Here is a 21,774-nt window from a genome sequence, read left to right on the forward strand (position 1 = left end):
TTTTAACAATACTGCAGATACTCTAAAAACATTTTTTGACTAAACTGAAATGTTAATATACAGTAATGTGCAATATATACACCCAAAACATTACTTTTGCTGCTTGTTCCAACGATTAATTTAAATGAGCTGAAACAACACAATTCATAAGGGTTTTTTTGGGACAACTTAGTTTTTTTGTGTTCAATCAATTTGTAAAAAGAATATACATGTAATACATTCATCGATTTGTTTTGGCACAACATGAAGGAATTGTGTGAAGCCCTGCATTTTTACAGTGTAGAGACATTTGCTTAAAATGTACTAAATAAAATGTTTTGACAATAGAAACTCAACATTGAAATAATGTCTTTCAAATATTTATGCTATTACAAAGTAAAATAACGATCTTATGAAAAAATAAATATTTAACATTTTAGATAAAAGGCAAAAACCAGCATATTTTTGTAATGTCTTTATTACTTACTAAATGATTCATTTTAATTTGCATCTTTTACACACAATTTGAATTTCTGGCTTTATTAATACTATTTAACAGTTCAATGCAATGAATAATAATTCAATTAACATTAAGACAAAATATCAATGTATCAATTAATTTTTGTAACTAAAGATTTCTAAAACATGTTTTGTACATAATTGCATCATTACCTTTACTGTATTTGTACTTTTCTGACAACATTTGACAGTAAAATTAACCTTAATATACAAACATGGCATTTATGATGTTTCAGACAAAAAGATTTGCAAAATGTATCGAAAACAGATCAAATCTTTTTAAAAACAGCTGTAAGTGAATACAGATATGTATTTTTAGCAACCAGCAATATAATATTATTTCAGTTCCTCCTCAACTCTAAACATAGAACTGTTTATCTTGTTTTTGTGTAAATGAGAATCCCCCTGGTAGATATACTAAACCATGGAGCCATATATAACACATCTGCTCATGTATGGCACTTACTGTACAGTAGCTGGACTCTCTAATAATACATATAATCTGATCTGTGGCACCCAAAGTACATTTGTGAGGGTGTAAGCCTTGCCTTAGACGTTAATAATAGATGATAATGGACCTCTGGGGAGCTGTTTGAGTGGCTCAGGACTCAGTAAAAATCCCCACCATATGCTGAATGCACTTTACGTTGACTCAAATAGAAAGAAGTGAAAGGAGCCTTATGTCTGGCAAATATGCCATAAAAACAAGTGGTTCAACTTCATGTGTTTTCCAAAGACGTCAACTCCAGTGTCATTTTCCTTTTTGGTGAAACTTGTCTAGACTAGCCTAGTGTAAAATATATATCACTCTAATATTTCTAGAAATTCTTTACTATGTTTCAATTTAAGTCATCTTTATTTCTATAGCGCTTTTACAATGTAGATTGTGCCAAAGCAGCTAAACATAGAAGTTCTAGTATAAATTGAAACTGTGTCAGTCGGTTTTCAGAGTTCCTTTAAAAATGAAATTTAACCACAATGTCCAGCTCGAATGTCAGAAGACTATGCAGACTCCTACTGTATGTTCATTAGTGCATCAACTGCTGAATGTTTATAATGTTTTGTTTTTGGTACACACATCATAACTAGGGCCAAACAGAATCTGCTGACATTTTTTGCTATTTCTGCTGAGAATTTAGTAAAAAGTTTGCGGATTTATGCTGAACGATTTAGGGAGTATCACAACTAAAACTTAATATTTGACATAAAAAATAATACCTTTTAAACTTTAATGTTTACAATGGAAATCCAATTAGAGGCACTTTTTTGGTAAACAAAGCAAGTCTCTTATATAATATATCTACTAAAAGACTAAAAATATTACTTTAGAAACTGTAATGTAGATAAATAATGTAAACATTTTTATGTTGGTCAATAATATTACTGAAATTAATATAAATATAAATTATTAAAAACTGAATAAATATAATTTTAAACAAATTTACACAAGCAAATAAATATGACTCAGTGGTCTAAAAATCTGTGGAAATCTGGGTATGGGGCCTAGTTATAACTTACCATCTGCTATTGTGAGTAAGAATGCAAAGAATCACTCAGCTGACGATTTGATACGATACACAACACTGATCCTACAATAGGATATTTTTATGTATTTTTATTTTTATTTATTTTTTATTTTTTAACAAAATTAGTTTGAGACAATTTAGAAATGACCAAGTTCCCTTTAATTATTTCTCAAATGCTGCAAAGTCTTTGTAAAATAAGAGTTCATTTGGTAAATTAAAAAACTGCAAGAATAAAAAAAAAACTGTAAATTAAAAAACTGGCAAAACTAAAATGTGATTTTAAAAAAATCTAAATTTCAAATCAAAAGTAAAAAAATGCATGCTACAAATAAAATAATCAATTATTTTTTTCAATTCAAGTTTATTTCTAGTGCTTTTACGGTGTAGTTTGTGTCAAAGCACTTTAACATAGAAGTTCTAATAAACTGTCAGTCCAGTTTTTAGAGTTGAAGTTCAGTTCAGTTCAGTTCCGTTTAAATTTCACTGCTGAAAATCCAAACAGTTAAGAGCAAATCCATCTGTAGCTCTTTATGTCCCAAATTATTGTTTTTAATTTAAACAAACTAAATCTTTGTCTTGGTTTTGATTTTTTTTTTTAGTTTTTTATTTTAATACGTGTTGGGACACACCTTCCCATTAAATAAAATAAGAGCATTGTGTTATTTATATTTCCTATACAAATTTGTAAAATGCTCATTAGAAAGGGACAAAGAGAGAGCATAAAAGAAACAGAGCGTGAGAGAAAGAAAGAAAGAAAGAAAGAAAGAGAAAAGAGAGAAAGAAAGAAAGAAAGAAAGAAAGAAAGAAAGAAAGAAAGAAAGAAAGAAAGAAAGAAAGAAAGAAAGAAAGAAAGAAAGAAAGAAATTTGCTAAATGTTCACAATGCTTTCTATTGTTGTCAACTTTGCACTTTTTAGCATTTCGATTTAAAACTACAACTGAACTGATCAAAACTGGCCGAGTTAATAGTGTGGAGTGATCTCGATCTTTATGCAACTACATCTTCTCAGAAAGTTTCTAAAAGAGAGTTTATTCGTATTAAATCAATGACAGTAAACAAAGAACATGACAAGTCGTAAGATCTTCTGCCTATGTGACAATGTGCACCAGACATTTTGCTTCTGTGGTCCGGTAATGATTTGAATGACAATGGAGCTTATGGTGAAAATATCAGTGTTGTTGTTGTCTGTCACTATTGAAGACATTAACGAGATTGCAGCATTCCTGCTGTTCAAAACATATATCACAATTCATTTAACATCCCAATGGACTTGACTCAATCCAAGCCGATTTTTTCACATGCTTACAGAATTTTTTTTTTTACCAAAACAAAGTTACAGAGTTGTCCTTTTTTACATTTTTTGGATTGGCATACACTGAGAATCCAATTTTATAGAAATGGGAATGCTGCATGGCTCAATCATGCATTATACTGTATTTAGTGTTGAAAGTGTGAAATACAATAAAAAATAAATAAATAAATCGCTGCAGTGTGGGCGAGTATCTCTACATGATGTGTAGTCCAGGGTTGTGTGCTAAAACTGACCTCAAGGAAGATGTTGCGTTTGAGTTGCTGTGCTACCGTGACTGAACCTATTACACAACGATACTGTATGACTAATGCAGAGGAGTGAAGAAACAGCAAGAGTCCACAGTCCTACTCAGCAAAATCTGCTCTCAGAGCTCCTGCATCACCAAACCGATGTGACGGTCATGATGTACACTCGCCTCATTTCTAACAAAATAACTGTCAATCAATCTGCAAGGCAAACAGTGCAATTCAGAAAATAGCTTATTGATATTAATGATTATGATGCATTATAGATCACATAATCTCAATTAGGTTTACTAATTAAAAAGCTGGAGGGTGAATTTCAAATCTTTTACAATGCTGACTCCAAATTTGGTTTATTTATTTAATATTTTTAATCATTTAAACACTCCGAATTGTGTCTCGAACTGCACTTTTCTTAGGTCGACTGAAATTAGCTGATAATTGATTCTTTAGTTGGATGTAATGAGCTCATGATGATTTGCAATTTTAATGTCGAAAGCTATTTACATATTACATAATAACAAAATTACTCGTTACATAAGCTATTGTTTCAATCAGACTAAACAGATGTAGAAAGGTGTTGCTGTTCAATGGGGCGAAAATGATTCAACTTTTTAATCTGGACATCAACAAACATTAAATCCATGTGAATTTAAAAGCAAATGTTCAAAATGTTATGCAAAGCTTAAGAGACTACTTGGAAATATCTCTAAATGTACTGGTTTATTTTTAAATTTGTGTGTTATTCTTCAAATTACTTGATGACTAGGCATGATTTGATGTTTTCAGGGTATACCGTGGTTTGGAAAAGTCAAGGTTTTAAAAAAACACCAACATTTTCTGCTAAACCATTCCTATCGTATATGTAAGATTTTATATATATATATATATATATATATATATATATTTTTTTTTTTTTTTTTTTTTTTTTTTTTTTTTGGAGTTTTATAGGACAACAGTATCTCCAGCAGAAAATATATCCAAAGGCTGTCTTAAAATTTAAAGAAATCTGTGTTTTTGAAACTAATGAAGACAGCAGAAGTCAATGATTCACTTAAATGATTTAGCCTAACATGTTTACTGTTCCAAAGTATTATAAATGTTTCTTAAAATTTTAGTTTTTTACCCAGACATTTAAAAAGAATATATTTTAAAGCTGTAATCACAACACTGCTGTCATGATCACCAGCGATTGTAGCTATAGATCGCTGGAATACACTTACAATCACTTACGGACTACAAATCCACCATTTTTGGACTACAACTTCATACATGCACTCCGCTCACTCACACAAGTTCCTCATTCTAACTGATTACACACGCACCACTGGAGGACTGTCATGGACTAAGCAGCAAATATACTTACTCCAGTCGCTGAGTCTTGTTTACTGTATGTGACATTTCAACGTTTTTCCTTTGTCTTGTTTTCTCTGTGTTTTGATCCTCGCCTAGTTTGCCTTTTTGTCCCTGTCTGCCGCCTGCCATCCAACCTCTAGCCTGTTACTCCGACCACGTTTCTGGTTTGTCTTAATACATCTGTTTGCACCCGTGTTGACCATTGCTTGTCTGACTGCCTCAATAAACCTGCATTTGGATCCAAACTCAGTTGTCTGTGTCACACCCCAGGTAACAACTTCGAAACTATGACATTTTTATCCAAGGTTATCATACCGTCAGAATCTTAATCCATGCCTTCTGATTACATTATTTCTATTTAAAAAAAAAAAAAGATCAATACAGTCAATACAATAAGTCAAAAAGTTCTAAAAAGCTGTCATGTTTCCATTCATTTGAATATTTATAAGCATCAAATAATATTTATATTAATTAATAATATATTAATATAATATATTAATATAATCCCAATATTTATATTCAGCTTAGTCCATTATTTATAAGGGGTTGCCACAGCGGAAGAAACCACCAACTATCCTAGCATATGTTTTTTTATTTTTATTTTGCAGCGGATGCCCTACCAGCTACAGTCCAGTACTAGGAAACCCCTATACACTTCAAGAAAGCAATATTTGGTTGAATAACATTTTAAAATTGCAACAAATAAAAAGAAATCTAAAAAAAAAAGCTTAATATAATATTATAATAATAATATATTAACAATTATATGAATTAATATAATAATAATATACAAATATTATCAATTTTAAAATGGTTAACATGTTTATGTCATAATGGGGTATATGCACAAGAACTTTTCATTTTTACCGGTAAACTTCTTTTTATTATAAAATTATATTATATTTTAATTAGCTAGTAGTGCTAGGTAATAGTTTGTTAATACTGTGAATTGTGACCTAGCCTAAAGTGTTACCTTAAAATGTTTATTTATTAATCCTGAAAAACAAAACAAAAATACTGACTGAGAAAATCATTTTTGCCCAAGAAAAGTCAGAGCTGTTAAAGCTGTGTTTATGGTCATCTGGAGGGTTAAGGACAACTGCTCATTCACACTTGCCATGCTGATGACATTGGAAATGCTTAAACAGAGGGGAGGACAGACGGACTGTGTTTGTTTTTCAAGAGGATGTGGTAGTAGACGACACCCGAGGGAATGTGGGTAAATCAGGCCAATAACAGGACCTCAACTCACCCCACCCCCTCCATTCAGCTTGTCTGATCAGCGTTTAACAAACCCAGCACAATACCGCAGATTTACACACTCATCAAAGCCAAAGCAGAGAAAACCCAGACAAAGAAGACTCATGAATTAAATAATTAAAGCACGAATCTTTCAATCAAGGCCCATTGTTTAGCACATTTACCCTTTTTAATTTTCTTTTCAAATTTGGATTCAAGCTAAAAGAGTGTGACAGGATAATATCTACATATTTTAATGACTGCAACTGTGTGCTTTTTTAGGAGATTTATAAAACTGAATAATAAAAAAGAGGCTAAGGGAAAACAGGACAAAGAAATTCGAGCAGAATCCATTCAGATGTGCCATCAGGTGTCAAAAGACAATTACAGATGGCTGACAGAATGCAAGGTGACTTATCATTAATCAGAGAGGCAGGCAGGCAAATCCCACAATCCCTCAACACACACAATTTCACACACTGGCAGGACAGAACCACGGTCAGGGTATGTGACAGTGTTAAACGCACGCACAAAAGATCCCAACCGCAGACAACCCCATGAGACGGTGGGGGAGGAAGATACGGAGGAGACATTTTCATAAATCAATACCATGTGCTTGGCAAACCATCGACTTGAAGATGGAAGCCTCCATCTTCTCCATGTCCTCTGGCAGAATGTTGGACTAGTGTGTGTGTGTGTGTGTGTGTGTGTGTGTCTGGGGTAGATAGGTTGCCGCCACTTTCTCAGCCAAATAACAGCGAGGCTCCTTTTGCAGCTGTCACTGATTGCACATTTGACTGCTCTGATATTAATCTAAATTTGTATTTGCAAAACTAAACTGCAGATATATTTGCTGCAAGGGTTGTTGCGGTTTTAAGAGGTTTCTATGGAATTCTGGGTTATTTGCTAGGTGGCCATAAAAGTTTGGTTGTTCAAATCTTAAGTGTGTGAAATTGCTTTGATATCTGTATGTTTTCATAGTATTTTGATTCTAGGAAATCACTACTTTGCACTGTATAATAAGGTAATACTCTATATATTTCCATACATATTATACACCACATTCAATACATTCTATGTTGTGGGAAGTTTATTCTTTTATTCTTGAGTATGGTGAGTGTTTTAACTTATAACACAGATTTATTTTATAAGCCAATTAAACTTACAATAACTCTGATTTTGTGATTCGTTCGGATGTGGATGGTTATGTTTGACATAAAAAAAAAAAGACAGGACATTATTTTAGTGTGTGTGAGTGTGTGTGTGTGTGTGTGTGTGTGTGTGTGTGTGTGTGTGTGTGTGTGTGTGTGTGTGTGTGTGTGTGTGTGTGATAGATGGAGTGAAATATCTGAATAACAGACTGCCTCTGAAGGTGGAAACAGTACTAGATCAAAAAGTTTTAGGTCTTATTGACAATTGTATTAGGCAACACCCCCAAAAAGAAAATTCTGTTATTGTTTACTCAGCCTTTACTTGATCCAAACCGCAGTTTCCTTCTTCTGTTGAACATAAATGAAGATATTTTAAAAATATATTGGTAACCAGCCGTAGATTTATATAACCAATCTAGGCTCATTCTGATTACGTACCCCAATATGCATTTCTGGAGACAGCAAAATACGTCCAACACTCTTAGAAATAAAGGTACACAAGCTGTCACTGGGGTGGTACCTTTTTAAAAGGTACACATTGGTACTTAAAGGGTCCATATTGGTACCTCAAAAGTATATAATAGTATCTACAAATTTTAAGAGGAACACTTTTGTACTTTTTAGGTACTATTATGTACCCTTGGAATTAATATTACAAATTTGTAGCATTTCAAAAGGTACCACCACCGTGACAGCTCGTGTACCTTTATTTCTGAGAGTGCAGGAGCTATTTTTTTTTTTTGCACGCTTTTTCAGATCTCAAATTTCTCTTGCAAGTGGCATTCACACCTGCTGTTCTCACTCAACTGACTGACCAACTGACCGATGCCCTCACCCTGCTTTTTCTCTAAACCTAACCAATGGTGTTTTAAAAACACAGATTTACCTGCCCACCCCCTTCCCTAAACCCAACCTCAGTGTTTTCCAAAGCAATCTAGAAAAAGAAAAGCCCTCTGTCTTTGACCATGTTTTCAGATTTAACATTTATTTACATTTATTTATTTTTTAACAGTTATTTACTTGTTTATTTTATTTTTTAGCTTTTGTTTGTCTAACACAGTTTCTGGAACCATTCTTCACAGATGAACAAACTCCATCAAACTCCAAACTTTCAGATGAACAAATAGGTTTAATTAGTCAATAGAATAACTTTTAACGAACTGCTGTCTTTCAAATAGGTCGAGTGAACAATTCAACTCAATTCAATTTATTGTAATAATTTCACTTACCAAACAAAAAAATCCTTTATCTCCACTTGAAAAAAATATCTAGAGTTTACACACTGCAATGTTTTAGCAAATGTAAGGAAATAGAATTCTTTTTTTCTTTCTTTTTTTTTTTTCATTAGAGTAATGCTTTATTCTCTATTAGAAATATGTTGTGTGTGCATTGCCAAAAGATATGCTAAGTCATTTGCATTACAGTCATTCTTTACTCTTTATGTGAAATATTTTGTATGTTCTGCTAAATAATATGTTAATCGAAACTCTTCTTGGAGTGAGATGCATGTTGCATACTAATGAAGCATTTGGCAGAAGGAGCTATCTTGGAAAAAAAAAATGCAGCAGAAATAATAAAAATAGCGTGTGTCTCTTTTGTCCCAAGGAAGCATATGCAGAGCACCTCATGTGTTCTCTTGGATAGCATTGTATAACCAATCCATTGAATTGAATTATCCATTTGTACTTAATATAGTACTAATTCTTTTGACATTGATCTCCATCTCCTGAGTTTGTATTGAACATGCATGGAATTTTAGAGCTATATTCCAACATAAATGAACTTCATCTTGATTACCAGACTATTACTGGTGTTTGTGTGATAAAGGCAATGGAACCAAAATATTGTGTAAAATAATTTTGTTATTTTTGCAAGTAAAGTTTTTCATGATTTTCTGGATTTATAAATGGGGTCTTTGGAGCTATCTTGGTGCGAGCACAGTTCAGTTTTGTGATATTGACCTGGCCTATCACAGCCTTAGCAATGCAACTTGCAAATGAGGAAAAATGCAAATAATTCATTCGGTGTGTGAAAATAATAATGTAATGTCAGTAAATTCCTTAATAAGTGAAATGGGTTCTATTATATAGACATATTATATTTGCCCAGATGAATGACCTTCAGCACATCTGTACTGCCTCTTTTCAAGGACTCACTTGTAAAAGCTCCATCATTAGATACAGTACATTTCCATTTCCCCATTTGCCAGTGATGGCATGCCCCAGTAACGGTTTTCTCTTGAGCTGCCAGGACAGGGATATTGCAATCGTACATCACAGAACCAGATGTACGTTTCACAAAAACCTATAGTTTGACATGACAAGTATGAAATGGAAAAAAATCCCCAAGTGACTGTGACTGTGTGAGATGCATTATATTCATATAAAACAGGGTTCACAAGCAAAAGGAAGAAGATCAGAAAATTAAACGCAAGTCAAACGCAAACAATACTAGAGGAGGCATAATAAAGAAAAATCTGTATGATTTATAAAGGGACTCTAACATCCCTGTGCATTGAGCATTTGTTTGCCTCAGCAAATGCGATAACATCCACATTGTGTTTGGCAGGTAGTTTTAAATCTGTTCTATCATTTCAGAAATTAGTGATGTGGGATTTAACTCAGTCTATAAAATAAACAGAGAGCATCTCTCACAGCAGAAACCACAACTAACATGTCCGGTGTTGTGAATGCAGGGGCTTGAACGTATTAAATATTAAATAAAGGGAGGGAAGAAATTATCATGAATAATGTAGCAACTCAGTGTTTGTGTTTTGTCAAAGCTGATCCGATTTGCTTCAAATTGCCTGAGTTTAAGCCACATCCTGCTGATGAACCGAGTGACGGTGTAAGTTAGCACATTTGCCCAAAGGAGTTGCAGACCAGAGAATCCTGGGTATTTTCATCACCTACGGGAGAAGCGCTAAAGCGTATCGGCTTAGAAATGGAGGGGGAGGGGGAAGGCAATGGCACAGAAAAATGGCAGAAGATCTGTGAAGGAGTGCTGGGGTGAGACAGACAGGAAATCAGTCAGAAAAAGTGGGAGGTGAAGAAAAACTGAGAATTGATTGGGGGGCCCTTTTGGTTTACGAGCTCAAAAAAAATATGAAAAGATAAGTGCATCCCCATGAGCTATGCACTGAGAGATGAGAGACAAAAAAGCAGGACTCAAACAGAAGACTCGTACAGACGAGCGGTAGCATATTTTAAATTGGGTTCTTTGGGAGATTCTGGCACAAGTGATGGAACCGCTGGCAAAACTGGCAGACTTGGCACAAGCCAGATCAGTCTGCCATATGCTGATAAAAGGATTGTGCGTGAAAGGAAGACGATCCAAACCCAACGACACACAGTGTTTAGGGCCAACCATAAGCTGTTTTTTGTGTAAAAGAACACATTAGCGCCTGTCACTCACTAGAGATCAACACAGGTGATATCAGCTCTTCTGGGACACACAGTTATTGCCTGCAGGTATAGGATGTGATTAATACAGTGACAATATTCCCAAAAATGCTGTTTTTTTTGTCCCCCTTTGGGAGCTTGATGTCAAGATGACACCTTTATCCAGCTTTGAATCCATACAAAAGATCAAACAATCAATCTCCGATCCAGCCAGGGCAAAGATTTTTCACTTTGATATCTGCGTCTGCTCATGAATGTGGCAGTCCGGTGAGACTACTAGACAGAAATAGTGAGTGTTTGATACTGAATGTAGAAGTGGGGGGAATCTGTGTCAGTTTGCGTTTAAAAACCAAGAAAACATCTTTTGAAAATGCGAATAAAACCTTGCAGTGGAGGCAGTGGGAAAAACACTCACACAGACAAAGACAGGGGCTGACAGGATATATCCTTTGATTTTTAAAAACCGTCAGTCAACGAAGACAGAATAGTGAGGGTGGGGAATATGCAGCAGCATGCTATGAGCCTGCAATCATTTGTGTGACAGCGGCAGTCAATAAATCTGCCATTCAAAATATTGTTATTCTTCTGAGGAGGAATAACCATAGAAACATCCCTGCAAAACGACACAAAGTACTGTGTGTTTACAGAGACACAGGTAAAATATGCTGCGAGCCGGAGGGATTTACATGCCATATTGTTTTATTATTTCTCTGCTGCAGAATATTAATGGAGTCAGTGAATCACAGGAATGTATGGTGGCGAGGATATGGCACCTTGGTATGTCTTGAGCTGATTAGGTAAGTGTGTGCTGTGATGGAGTCGCATAAAATTCCTAATCAGAATTCATATTTCACAAACCAGCTGAATGATAAACGAAATATGATTAATGTCTAATAATCAGATGTGTCCCATTTAGATTTTTAAGAAATAATCACATACTAAAGCACATGGGTGCCCAAACATTATCGTATAAAGTGCCAAAAACCAAATATCATTGAGAGCCATGGGCCGAAGATAAATATACCAAACTCTTTTACAATAAAGTTGCCATAGGTATTTTCCTATGTTATTATAAAACATTACTTTAAACTGATGCAGTATATCATTTAAACTGATAACTTATTGCAATAAATAAATAAAAAATTAACAATTACATTTATATCACAGTAGAGTACAATGCTGAATACACTAGTCAAGCAGAACTTGTCTTTGACTTGATTTGTACTCTATCCGTCAGGAGACAGTATGTACATTTAAACTAAATCTGATTAATTTACACCATTTAATTGAAACATTTAATTTCATTAAGCTTTTAATAATAAAGCAAAAGGTTACATTACATTTAAATTGACAATATCTAAACCATCTCTATCATTCTTCCTCTCTTCCCAGATGGAATAGCAGTCCAAAAAGTTTCCATGGAACAACTTTGGCCCGCAGGTCCTAGTTTGGGCATCTGTGTTATAGCACTCAAAGGTTAGGGGTCGGTACATTCCTAAAATTTGTTTTACAGATAAAGTTCTAAAATAATACATAATATGTATCTAGACATTAAATATTATACTGATTAACACTAAAAGTTTGAGCGTCACGTCAGCATATTATCATTTCTTAAGGATTGACATGACAATGAAGACTGAAGTAATAATAACTGTAAGAAATTAACCTTCCCACTTTTATATGTTAGGGTTAGGGTTATTGTGTTATTTTGCAGGGAAGTTATATTTGGGCTCTACACTAAAGGGAACATGTACTTGTTATGATTGATAGTTTTTTTCTTTCTTTAAAATGTGTTCAAAATATGTTTTTATTTGTCTTTAATGGAAACATTTTGTGCTGCCATTTTGGAAAAAGAGATCGTGTATCTCAATGGGACTATCCAGGTAACATAAAGGATAAATAAGTACAAATAAATAATCACAAATAAATAAATAAATAAATGGATAAATAAATAAATAAATAAATATACACACAAATTCTGATAAAACATAATCGTAAACTGCATTTTTAGAGTAATAATTTGTTTGTTATTTATTAATCAATATTTTTGTGTATTAGTAAGTGTCAAGTGTAACAGAATTATTTTTAAAAATTCTTCTTTTTGAAAATCTTTATAAACCTAAGCTATTGAAAAGTAGTTCAATGAGGTTAGATGAGTCATGATCACTAGGGATGCACTCCTGGCAGATCGCTCGTGAACTATATATACCACACTAATGAACTACATTTCCCATGCTGTTTCACACAAAACAGCTGCTGTTCACCACTGATGACTCACACAGCTGAATCCCATTATCGCTGACCATATGGATTACTTATGCACCACACATACACTAGTTCAAATCTGAGTCTTTGTTTGCTGTCACTGTTTGTTGTATCAATTGTTTCTAGTTATTTGTTTTACCTGCTGTACTTTTAAACCCAAGCCTTTTCTTTTTGTTTTATATTTTTTGCCGCCTGTACTGACCTTATGCCTGTTTGATGACTACCTGTATGTTCCTGTTTTGCTCCTGTATTGACCATTGCCTGCCTGTATGACTAATCTTATTAATCTGCACTTGGTCTTGAAGGTTTCAGTAGTTTCACCATGACTAATAGGAGCCGTGCACTTCGTGGGAGGACATTTGATTTTTAAATGCTTGTTTATTAATATATAGTTACTCAAAAAGTATTTATGAACATATCTGGAGACTTAAGTCAAACCTAAAATATCAGAAAACCAGTGCGTGAGGTAACAAAATCACAAATCCAGTGGCATCTGCCAAGAGGTGATAGTTGCCCAAACAGATAGTATAAAGTTATTATTTTAGTTATTTTAAGTATTTTAAAAAGTTTGTTATATCGCACCTTCTGCAGGAAGAGGACGATCCTCTTCACCATCTCTGCTCTCTGTTCTTCCAGACTGAAGATGGTTCGTGGTGTGCGGATGAAAACTTTGGTCTTGCCGTAAGCCACATCGTGTTCAAACCCACAACCTTGCAGCAGACGCTTTACCGCCTCTTTATCAGATGAAAGGTCGTGATTGGGCCAGGTGAACTCTGATATCATCTTATACCTGAAAGATAGAAGAAAATGAATCAAAGGCTGTTTTAGGTTGTCAATCAATGTGCAGTTGCAATTTGCCACATCAATACAGGCATTAAATGATGTGGCTCATCAAATAATAATTAAAAGTCTGAAGTACCCATTTTCCAATATTAAGCATTATATATCACACAATGGGTCTAATTTAAGAGATGTGAGGATGCAAAATTAAATACTTATTTGTCCAGTCTTGCCTCTGAGTAGTACATTATATTCTAAGCACATCTGCAGCTTTGACAGAGGCACAGAACACCCTGTGAGTGGGGTTAACGCTGCATTCTCAATTAGATATAAATCGGTCTAACTTTCTCTCAGTGACAGACATTTTGTCAACTCAGGTGTTGAATCTCATTAACTCAGAGTTTTGGCGAGTGCATTTTAGAGTGTATATACAGAGGACTCAGAAAGTAAAACTGGAACATCACAGAATTTCTGATTGGTTTTTGTCGTTATGTACAGACAATCACTGTAAAGTCAGCAACAGTACAATGCTCAACAAATTCTCAAGGCTTTATAAAAAGCATATTTCTCAGAACAAATACAGATTGTACGTCACTGTTACATAAAACCATTCAGCACTGATGACACTTGGTGAAGAAGAGATGACAGTTTTCACACCAACAGACGTTACATAAGACCTTCACAATCTGATTGATCAATCTGTGGTTTCAGATGTTGCTATGAACCAAAGATGCAACAGTCTGACACAAGCTGTCACAAGATGCATTCATTCATGAGCTGAGCATGTACATGAATGTCATTTTTAAATGATTAAAGGAATAGTTTGGCCCCAAAAATCTGTATTTATTTAACTTTTATGCCCCCTTCACTCTTTTATGAGTTCTGTTCTTTTAAAAATTATGTTGAATAATACAGCATTCAGAGGGTTAATAATGCAGTATCTCCAGATGCCACTGGTTTCAATAGAATGAAAAAAGGCAACACTTATTCTTCAAATGATTGTTTGTGTTTAACAGAGAAGACAACTCATACAGGTTTAGAACAACATTTCACCAAAATCCAGTGAAAACGAAGATCTTTTAGAGTTTGTTCCGACAGTTCAAAACAACTCACAATAGCAAAATGTTTAGGGTAGTTTGTTTTGGTCCCAAACACCTTTGAGCTACCATTAGTCTGTGACAATTACACAATCAGTGGGATTATTATGAAACTCCGCCTTCTTTGACCTGCTTCATATCCACACAGAGTCATACATGAGCAAAACATCCAGCACAACAACAACACCAAGTTGCCAACATGACTACAGATGTATTCGCAACTGTACAATCACTCGTGAAAAGACTGAGGGTTTCACAAACCAGATAAAAACGTTGCACCACATCTGACAAAGTCCTACACATTGTTTTATTCAGTGTCTGTCCACTGCAAATATAAAGCAATGTGACTTGCTTTATACATGCTTACTTCTCAGTTAGAAGACAGTTTGCAGAGAAGGGTCTGGATGCAGAATCTGCAAATGCAGATGGACTCCGAGTTGCCTGCAATTTAATGGGCTCACCTAACCCCACCCCTAACTCTACCCTTCCCAGTGACGTCACTAGCTCCATTGAGTGCATTGTGTGTGAGACATTGGATCGCTGAGAGCTTACGTCATAAAGGCTGCATACAGATACTATTGATCCTATTCCAGATGTTTATCAAGCTGCACTCCTCTCTCAGCCACCATTATTGTTGTGTTTAGCAGACACATTTAAAACCCGACCCAGTAAACTGCATGGTGTCAGAAGGTTCAAAAACAGTATATTGTTACACAAATTTATCGAACTTCTTTTTGGCCTCAAACAAGGAATAAAAAAAGTGCTTAAGCTTGAAGTATACCGCGGCCTTCAGATGCTCACCTCTGAAGGAACCTTGGGTAGGTCTGACGATTAGCAAAACCAGCACGCCGCACCCGGACATTCTCCAAAAGGCCCAAGTACTCCACTTGGTGCTTGCAGCGCTCATGCTCAAAGAGCAGTGGTGACTTCACATCATTTGGCTTAATGCAACGCACATAGTATGGCTCCTATATAAACCAAAAAAAGGCAGTGGTAAATAATTAAGCATCAGAAAATGCTCCCAACTGTGGATCTGGAAGTATTTTCCATGTACAAAAACTGGCTACAAGGTGAATCTATACAAACTTATTAAAAGTATTTTTAATTCTAACAAAAGTACAATTGTAAAAAACTGTGTACTTAATGACTTTACTGAGAGAAGGCACTGCATTGGCTAAATATGGGATAAATATAAGACTGTTGTGTATAAAATGTAGATTTTATATATAAAAGCATTAAGTTTAGCATTTATTGCAAAATATGCAAATTTTTTTATGCATTATGGTATTTTGGCATAATCCGCTGGTTGTGACTTTTTGATTGGTGGAGATTTCTCTGAAGAAGTATCATGGGTAATGTAGCTTTTTACATGGAACCCCACTGCTCAAAAAGAGTATTAAAAAGCTGACATGATGATGGAACTTATAAACTTCATCAGCTAACAGGTGAATATGCTTGTATATCATTATATTCAATGTATTATCTGAAGCCAAGGGTATTAATTTAGTTTTGCCTGTTTGTTTATTTGACTCTCAAAACACCAGCAGCTGTTCTTGCGTTTTGTGAATCAGCAAGGGCTAGTTTTCTTCTTCAAAAATCTTCTTTAATGTTCTACTTACATAAAAGTAACCTAATCTTGGACGAATTTAGAACTTATATAGAAACTACTTTTAGTGGAAACTAATTTAGAAACTGCTGGTTGTGACTTTTTGATTGGTGGAGATTTCTCTGAAGAAGTATCATGGGTAATGTAGCCTTTTAATGCAAAACAAACAAGATCATAGTTAGGCCCACACAGAATCTGCACGCACAGAAATCTGCAGATTTCTTTAGATTTTTAGCCCATCTTTGAATCTATGTATTTACTAGTGTAAATTTGTGTAAAGGTATATTTATTCAAACATTATTGTAAAATAATAATAGTAATATTAAAATGTTAATTTGATTTATTAACAATACAGTTTGAAAAGTAATATTTTCTGTCTTTTAGTAGATATATTATAAGAGACTTGCTTTATTTACCAAATAAGTAGATCTAATTGGATATGCATTGTAAACATTAAATAAAAGTTACAAATTTATTAGTTTTTATTTCATATATTAAGTTTTTAGTTATGATAATCCTAAAACCCTTCAGCAGAAATCTGCAGATTTTTTACAAAATTTTCAGCAGAAATAGCAAAAAATGTCCACAGATACCGTCTGACACTAATCATAGTATACACAAAACTTTTTCAAATAAACTTGCCTTGCTGGCCAGCTTCTCCACCAGAGATATCATGGAGTTTTTGAACAGCGTGGCAGCAGTCAGGGGGCGTTTGGTGACCTCTGTAATGCTCAGCTTGCCCTCCGGCCACATGGCCTTAAGCACAGGGTTTGAGCTGTGAAACATAAAAGTTATGTAGGTATGGCAGGTATGTAAATAAGAATGGAGGCACTGTATTATTGTATGATAATACAGACCTGTTGTAAAGTAACCTCTTGAAGTCCTGAAATAAGGTGTCCTTGTTCTTGTCAATGAAGCCCACAACGGAGTAACTGAAATGAAACAACCACATTGACTATAATAGACAAGCAGGTATATAATTTGAAAATGGCAAACTCTTTAAAGGCTAGTGAATTATTAAACACATATTTTTTTAAAAAATAAGCTGAATTAATGCAAATGAGTGGGTCCAACTAAAGCATATACAATCAATTAACAACATCAGAGCTTGCAACAGGGCAGTCTACAAAGGTTTAGTAGCTATTTCAAAAAATCCATTTCCCTTTGGGGAAAATGAATGGAGTTTCATGATGCTGTTGCTGGTCTGGCTGAAAAGCTCATAGAAATCGAGTACGCTTTGTCAGTGCACAAAGACTGCATTTATATTTCTCAAGGTAATGAAACTACAAATAGCTAACTTACAGCTGGCTTGAACTGAATACATTACTTTACCATCAAAAAGAACACACTTCACCTTTAACACAGATCTAAATATAAGAGTTGTGGCAGTCTCCTTGGAAAAGAGGACTCACAGAAATCTCTAGCTCCTTAATTTAGAATATACTATATTGTGCATATAATTTTAGCTAAATTTTTTCTACAATTTCTCTCTTTACAACGCTTTAGGATATAACTGAGCCTGCAATTGCAAACCGCTCAAGTAAGAACTGCATCTGCATTCGGAATAAACGTGTTTTTGCAACCAGCCTTTACATCATTCGCAGCATGTGCGTCACTCAAATGTTTATTTACCCATCCTTTTCAAACCAGATCTGTGCCCAAGGGAAGGACTAGATTTCTTTCCACTTAGTTAAGCTTCCTGTGGGTTACTAACAGGGCTTATTAATTACAGCATTTAGGACTTAAGGTCTAAAACAGAAAAGAGTGCACTTACGCCTCCTCTAAGTGTACTTACGTGACATCTCCGGCATAATGGCGGATACGGAAATCTCGCTCAAACTCCAGGTTTTTGTCAGTTGGTGAAAGCTGTGGAGAGAGAAATGAGATATTTGGGTGTTTTAAAAAAAGAAGACTCAAAACTCCAAATGATACTTGGAAAGCAATGGATCTTTTTTGTAGTAAACAAGTTTGCAAAAGTGCAGCAGTGTCAGAGAAAGCGCAAGGCAGCTCAAAGGCTAGGAAGGGGCATCTAAGTAGCTCTGAGCACATGAAACATAGATGAGCTGTGCACTTCTTATCCGGGAAAGATGTGCTGAAAGAAGTTCAGCCAGCAAGTCTAAAAGAGATGGTGCAGTTTTAACAACTCAGTTTTAATGAGGAAGCAAATGAGTTTGCTTAAATTAGACTAATCAATTAAATAGTTTGATTCTAAATTCTGATTTCATTAGCTGAAATCAAATGCAGTGAAATGCACACCTGTATCTGTGTTTTATGTTAATCAGGGGTGTTTAAATCGGTTTGGCCCCTGTTGTGCCCTTCTCCTCTAAGAGATTGCTGATGTATATCAAAGCTTGAACATAAAGATGCACTTCAATTCATTTAAAGTTTTTAGAAGAGTCCCTGTAAACCACATATACAAGTGTGTGGGCATTTGTAGTATACAGTGTATTTATTTTGTAACTTTAAACTTATATAAGAAATTGCTAAATGATGTGAGTTTATGTGAACATTGTACATTTACATTAGAGTCTCCTGAGTATGTCGGAGTCTGTGCAAATAGAACCAAAAACATCTGTCAGATTTCTGCAAGGATATCACTGTCTGTACTTTGATTTCATAGCCTAAGCCCACAAAACGCACCAGACATAACATGACTTTTTTAGCATTTTTGATTGTAGTTAGCATGAGTGCTTAGCATAAAACTAAACTAATGAATTAAGATTACGCAGGTGTTTTTTAATCTAATGAATGCTAGGGGAAATATTTGCTTGTTAGGAGAATCAGTTTAAAAAATAATAATAACAATGATAAAACCCATAATCTTGCTCAAACACACATGCAGCTCATGCACCTTCTCCTGTAAGCAAAAAAAACACTGACTCCAGCACTTTCTTCACTGCAAGCCAGTTTTTTAAGCATCCTAATAAAACAAAATGTATGGTTTTTATTAGAAATTAAACATGTTGAGTTTCCTCCTAAAATGTCCTCATTGGATGGTACTGAGATTGATTATGTTGATTGCTATAAATATCTTGGTGGTAAATTGTCATTTGAAACTTACATAAATTAATTGCTCAAAAAAGGTTAAAGCCTGTATTGGTTTACTTCACAAAAACAAATCTTCCTTTACACACTCTTCAAAGCAGCATTTGGTGAAAAATAACAGTTTTGCAAATTTTGTATTATGGGGATTTAATTTACAGATCAGTATAAAAAAGTCTCCTTCACAAACTGGATGTTATTTACCATGCAGCAATTCATTTTGGTACTAGTGCGCCATTTATTACTCATCACTGTAACCAGTATTCCTTATTGAATTGGCCTTCTCTTCAGTCATGTCGGCCAGTTCATTGGTTTCTGTTCATTTACAAAACTCTTATTGGGAAAACTCCACTATATTAACAGTCACTTCTTAACATTCAGGAAGCAAGTCAAAATCTGCGTTCTAGTAGTTTTATTAACCTTTGCATACCCAAAGTTGGCACTTCATTTGTTTGCTAATCTTTTCAGTTTTCTGCTGCTGATGCTTGGAATCATCTGCAGCAGACCTTAAAGCTCAACACTTTTATTCCACGATCATCCTTTAAAAATTCAATCCAGTTAATAGTACAGGATCACTGCGCTTGTTTATAGTTTTTCCTTGGTTTTATATGTTAATATTTGAATCTGTGACATTGTTATTGTATTGTGTCCCTGCTGCTTTGTACTGTATCTGCTTTTTATGTTGCCTCTCGGCCAAGACATAATTGTAAATGAGAACTGGTTCTCGATTGACTTACCTGATTAAATAAAGGTTAATATTATTAAATGGGTCTTGGAGTGTATGATATAGATGAATATGTTGTTTCTGACTGCTAAAATGGGCAGTGTTAACTAATCAACACTATCCCCAGTCTCCAATATTTGTTGGAACAATTATTTTCTTTTTCCCACAGAAACACTGCGGGTAAAAATATGATATTTCTGCTTTTTGCACATGAAACAATTAGCCCCTGAAAAGATATGACAGGCCTATATATATATACACCAATGAATAGCTTGGCCCCCTCTGTAAACTATGGCTCTCGTTGGCCCCTGCCTTTAAGAATTCCTAGATCCATCACTAAGGTCAATATATCTATGCATTTATGAACAGCTTACACTTTATTACTCTTTTACCTCTGAGGACAATTGTAAAAATCAGATTAATTTGACATATTAAAGTAAGTATTTGTTTAAGAATAGCGTGTTTCGTCTTATTACTGCTTCCTCTCTTGTGCCTTTTTCATAATTATTAAGATTTTACAAAAATACTATTTTCACATACAATCTGTTTCACTATCCTATGACACATTTACATGTAAAAATATTTAGTTACAAATTTGTGAGCATAAATACTAAATAATTAATAATCAAACTAATAAAATAATTTGGTATTTATGTGCTTTTTATTTTGATAATGAATTATTAAATAGTGAAATTAGCAGATTAAAAATTACATTGCCCCCACGCTACTGACTGTTAATCAAGTACGCAATCAGAGGGATAAAACTATTGGAGAATAATTCATTAAAATAAATAATACACATAATACCTTTTAAATGTATCTATATAGTCACTAAGTTATTAAATTTAGCACTGCCACAATTGTGCATGAACTTGCTCTAAGACCCTGTTATCAGTAGCACATCTCTGTCCTCCTCCAGGAGTCTCTGTATGCTGAATGAGGGCATCTAGTGCAGTTATATAAGACTCACTGTCATTCATAAAATACAGCAGTGACATCAAAGGCAAGCAGCCTCAGCTCTCATTAAGATACAGAAACGCTGCTGATCCACTGCAGGAACAGGGACGCACGTTTCTGCAGATTAAAGCAAAACGCAACAATGGCAGTCTGTACCCCTTAAGCCACAAGTCTTCACATGCTAGATTAATTAAAGGATTGACTATCAGTAAGTTTTGGAGAGGATTTTCTATGTCATAGTTGTCACTGTTATAGATGGCAGCATCCCTAGCCTGTGTCTGGTGGCACTTTAAGGGTCTCTGGTTTGTGCATGTGGTGAGTCACCCAGCTTATTTTAACTGCAATACAGATATAAAAACGACCCTCAAAGGGAAAGGATGAGAAGCTGCTATCTCTATGAGAGAGGACACACCAGAACACTTCACTCAAAGTGGAAAAGCAATCCGAATCAATTTGAATGGATTGCTTGAAAAAAAAATTCAATCATTTAGTCATTTAAAATTGCAGAGGAGACACTTATTTTATGTTGGTCATCTGAAGAATACACTGCGCAAGAGTATAAAGTCTTTATGGGTATT

At 34.6% G+C, this 21,774-nt stretch overlaps 1 protein-coding gene across 1 annotated transcript in view; it reads right to left on the reverse strand.

Annotated features, from left to right (window-relative positions):
- The window catches only part of myo1d (myosin 1D), a 157,427-nt gene that overhangs the window by 80,540 nt on the left and 55,113 nt on the right, over nt 1-21,774 (reverse strand). The window contains 5 exon segments of the mRNA NM_001423964.3: nt 13,573-13,780; nt 15,669-15,835; nt 17,116-17,248; nt 17,331-17,405; nt 18,269-18,339. Coding sequence (NP_001410893.2) covers nt 13,573-13,780; nt 15,669-15,835; nt 17,116-17,248; nt 17,331-17,405; nt 18,269-18,339 — 654 coding nt within the window.

Source organism: Danio rerio, chromosome 12, assembly GCF_052040795.2.
Source record: "Danio rerio strain M-AB ecotype USA chromosome 12, GRCz13ab, whole genome shotgun sequence".
In the NCBI taxonomy this organism is placed as follows: Eukaryota; Metazoa; Chordata; class Actinopteri; order Cypriniformes; family Danionidae; genus Danio; species Danio rerio.